A 4,343-nucleotide genomic window follows, 5' to 3' on the forward strand; every position below is an offset into this window, starting at 1 on the left:
GGGCCGGGAATGCGCGCAGCCCCGGGTATAAAGGCGGCAGTGGTGGCCTGGGCGAAGCAGAGCTGCGCTGCGCGCTCCCCGCAGCTGAAGGTTGCAGACACCCCCTGCACCCCCAAACCCTGCAGCCGCCGCGCCTGCATCCCCACCCCCCCACTCCCGTTGGCAAAGTGACATTCATTCCTTCCCCCTCCCCGGCCTTCTTTGCACTTGATTCTTTCGGCGATGACGGTGGCGGGCGCACGGGTGGCCGCTCGATTCGCAGTCGCCTTTCTAGTGGCCGCTCTCGGCCACCCGGCTCTGCTGGGAGTGGGCGCCACCTTGAACTCCGTGCTGGTCAATTCCAATGCGATCAAGAACCTGCCCCCGCCGCTGGGTGGCGCTGCCGGCCACCCCGGCTCCGCCGTCAGCGTGGCGCCCGGGGTGCTGTACGAGGGCGGGAACAAGTACCAGACCCTGGACAACTACCAGGTGAGATGGGGATTCGGGGGGGGGGGGAAGACATGCAGCGCCCTGGAAGTGGGGTGTGTGATGATGGCCTCACGTCTGGCACGGAGGGGAGGGAACGTGGGAGATTCCGGTTGCATTGGGGCAGCAGTGGGGTGGGGTGGGGGTGCACGCGCGCGGCTTGCGCAGAAGCTCCACGATGATCACCCCGGGCTGGACGGCGGGGGTCGGGGGATGCTTCGGGGTAAACGCAGAACCTGGGGGCCTCACCGTCCGCCTCCGGCTCCCCTCCCTCAGCCGTACCCCTGCGCCGAGGACGAGGAGTGCGGCTCGGATGAGTACTGCGCCAGCCCGCTCCGCGCGGGGGCCGCGGGCGCGCAGATCTGCCTGGCCTGCCGGAAGCGGCGCAAGCGCTGCGTGCGCCACGCCATGTGCTGCCCCGGGAACTACTGCAAAAACGGTGAGTCTCCCTCTTGGTAGACTGAAGCCCTCCCCCCACTCTCTCCCCCTCCATCTCCACCCCTCCCCCGACCCCAGATTGTGTGAGAAGGGGAAGAAAGCCCTGTGTATCTCTGGGGCCAGCTGGGGTGGGTGCCACCTGCGCCAAGGAGATTTAAGTTTGCAAGGTGCTTCTTGGAATGTCTGCATTACACTTGTTGAATCCGGAGGTCTGGGAAGCACCCCCCGCCCCGCCCCATCTTCCTCCTTAAAAGTTTGTCTTGTTCTGGAAGCCTGGGGGCCGGGGTGGGGGGGCGCATCTTAGAAAGAAAATGAGGAGGGCCAGGAATGAGGGCTGGAGGGGGTGCAATTCTGAGACTAAGACCAAACCCTGGCAATGATCTGCCTATCTCACGTTCCTTAAAGACGACTTTGGCCCAACTGTCTCTTCTTTATTTTCTCTGGAAGTGCAAAAGATTGTCAGCCAAAACCCAGACTAAACTGCATCTTCCCTGGCCACCTATGCGGGCTTTCTGGAGGGTCTGGCATCCAGGCTGGCTCCGACATCCTTCCTCCGTCCACGCTCCTCCCCTCCTCCCCCTCACCTTAAAATAAGCACTCTTCTCTCCGCCCCTCCACCCCAGCCACACATCCACAGGATTTTAATGTCTCAAAGAGGTAGACTCAGACAGCCCAAGAGGTCTCTAAAAATAAACTCGCTGGGTGGCCACCCTCCCAAGCATCCAGCGGCAGTGCAGAATGGGCGAACTCAATCTCTGTAATATCGAAATTATATAGTAAAGGAACTGCTGGGTGAAACTGTCATCAGCCAGGCAGCTAGCTGGCACTGCATTCGTTTTCCTCAGTCCATCCGTGCTCATACAGCCCCTCGGCAAGAGGAACTCTTTTTTTTAAGATAAAAATAAGTGAATTTCTTCACCCATTTTCTCCCCCCAATAAAAAGATAATATTAAAATGAACAGAAGTGTCACTGCCACTAGCAGAGTCCGTGGGAATGCATTTTTCATGGCTAGACGATTTACTGGCCGATCCTTTGGTCTGTTTATCTGGGCAGTTTTGCAGTAATACCAGGGAGTTAAACTATTAGGGTGTTCACAAGGAAGTCCGATTTCAGAACAGCCCTGTTAAGGCTGGAACATTCTACAGCTTGGAAATTAATCTCTACTTCCGGCTTCCTTAGGGATATGTGTGCCTTCTGACCACAGTCACTTCCATCGAGGAGAAATCGAGGAAACCATCATTGAAAGCTTTGGTAACGATCATGGCACCTTGGATAGCTACGCCAGGAGGACCACGCTGTCTTCAAAAATATATCACACCAAAGGTAGACGGAAGGACCTTACCCTTTTATTCTTCTCTGGAAGCGGAACGGAAATGTCAGCCGAATTCGCTTCGTGAATTGGCACAGGTGTAACCATGTAACTGATGTGCTTTGTCTCTTGTCTCCTTCCCCAGGTCAAGAAGGTTCCGTCTGCCTGCGATCCTCAGACTGCGCCACCGGCTTGTGTTGTGCTAGACACTTCTGGTCCAAAATCTGCAAACCTGTCCTCAAAGAAGGTCAAGTGTGTACCAAGCACCGGCGAAAAGGCTCCCATGGGCTGGAGATATTCCAACGCTGTTACTGCGGAGAAGGGCTGTCTTGCCGGATACAGAAAGACCACCATCAAGCCAGTAATTCCTCCAGGCTTCACACCTGTCAGAGACACTAAGCCAGCTGTCCGAAATGCAGTGGACTCCTTTTATATAATATATGCTACGGAAATCTTTTATGACTTTTATCAGTTCAGTCCTGAGAATGTACACGTTTTGTGGTGATCGTTTAAGCATTCCGACAATACCTTTCAAAAATCTGGAGTGTAAGACCCTCGTTTCTTGAAGGAACTCCTTGTGATTGCAGTAAATTACTGTGTTGTAAATTCTCTGTGTGGCACTTAACCTGTAAATGCAACAAAATTTTTAATTATTTTTCCCTTCAGAGGTGCTGCATTGTCTCTTGTTTCTCTTGTTATGTAAAGTTTTGTACACATTGATTGTTTTTCTGAACTCTGATATTCTATATGGAATTGAAATAAATAACTTCAGCTTATAGTTCTTACATGCCTAACTCTCTCTCCCTTTAAATCTAGACTTTAGAATGCTGGGAGCTCTTGGAATGACAAGTGATAGGTATTTAAACTTTAATATAGAAATACTGGCTTGTTTTTTGAAGGGTACTGCCTGTGTGCTTAGATTATATTTTTGTGCAGGCTGTGATAGTTTTGAAATAAAATTTAACCTGTAATATAATCATGACACATTACAAGTACAGATAAGTTTCAGGTCGGTGATCTTAGAGGGGTGTGTGTGTGTGTGTGTGTGTGTGTGTGTGTGTGTGTGTGGTCTAGAGAAATAAAAGCTCTGCATGTTTTAATAGGATCAGAGAAAATCTATTATCTCAAACTAAGACCATATTGGGTAACTTTAAAGAAAAACGTGTTCTCTAGGGATAAACTGAAACTATTTTGGTTCTATAACATTAAATCATATATTACTTCTTTCAAAAATAGCTTTCAATAGGTGAATAATATTTACTAATGTCCAATACTAACTAGCTAAGGGAGGAAATGTCCCTAAAAATAATTCCAAACTACTTGGTAATAATCAGGAAGGGGATGTATATATAGAAATACTGTTAACAAGAATGTTCCAATTTACTGCCAAATAATAAATTTGAAATACTGTAAGCACTCTTACATGAAAAAAGATTTACTTTAGTTACTTCAATTTTAAAGTGTTTTTTGAATAACCACAAATCTTCACACTTTTCTTCCACTCTCTTTTTGCCAGCTAACTGGGTATTACAAATTTTGCTTAATCAGTAATCTATTGATTGGGGTAAGGATAGGATAAGTTGTTATAAAGAAAACTCACAGCCTGCATTCTAAATTAGATAGTTACACTGCTGAAAGAAAAAAAAAAGAACACCTTCCCTTTTTATACTTATTCTGTAGTATATTGTGAAAGGGAAAACAAAATGCTGGGTTCAAGAGATAATCAGTTGTCCCAAAAGTTTCTTCGCATCATTGTGTCTGTGCTCTCACAACTGGTTTGGTTTCGAGGGTTCAAGCCAATGGGACTCAAGCTTCCCTTAGCTCTTCTAGGAGAGGGAACCTGGAAGCATTTATGTGGCTATATCCATTTGTCTGGAAATCTCAACTTCACCCAGGAGCAACTTCCTTTTCTACTTGTACTTGTTGCCTACAGTTCCAGGAAGCCAGATCTAAGGCCTGTGGTCTACAATAAAGCACAATAAAGAAAAGGAACAGGAAAACTTTTTCATGGAACAGAGAAAGTCCTTCTGTTTACGAGGGGAAGGAACACAAGTTTAAAGGACGCCGGCTATCAGCTCTCTTCATGCTGCAAGAACCAGCTATGGTCAGAGTTTCCATCCTGATGCTTCT

General features: G+C 48.4%; 1 protein-coding gene across 1 annotated transcript; it reads left to right on the forward strand.

Annotated features, from left to right (window-relative positions):
• Positions 1-222: 222 nt before the first annotated feature.
• Positions 223-2,744, forward strand: Dkk1 (dickkopf WNT signaling pathway inhibitor 1). Its single transcript, XM_013017131.1, has 4 exons — positions 223-468; positions 742-904; positions 2,084-2,227; positions 2,359-2,744. The coding sequence occupies exons 1-4, from the start codon at positions 223-225 to the stop codon at positions 2,610-2,612; spliced, it is 807 nt and encodes a 268-aa protein (XP_012872585.1). The 3' UTR covers positions 2,613-2,744.
• The last annotated feature ends 1,599 nt before the right edge of the window (positions 2,745-4,343 follow it).

This window comes from Dipodomys ordii, unplaced genomic scaffold (assembly GCF_000151885.1).
Source record: "Dipodomys ordii isolate 6190 unplaced genomic scaffold, Dord_2.0 Scaffold34, whole genome shotgun sequence".
Taxonomy (NCBI): Eukaryota; Metazoa; Chordata; class Mammalia; order Rodentia; family Heteromyidae; genus Dipodomys; species Dipodomys ordii.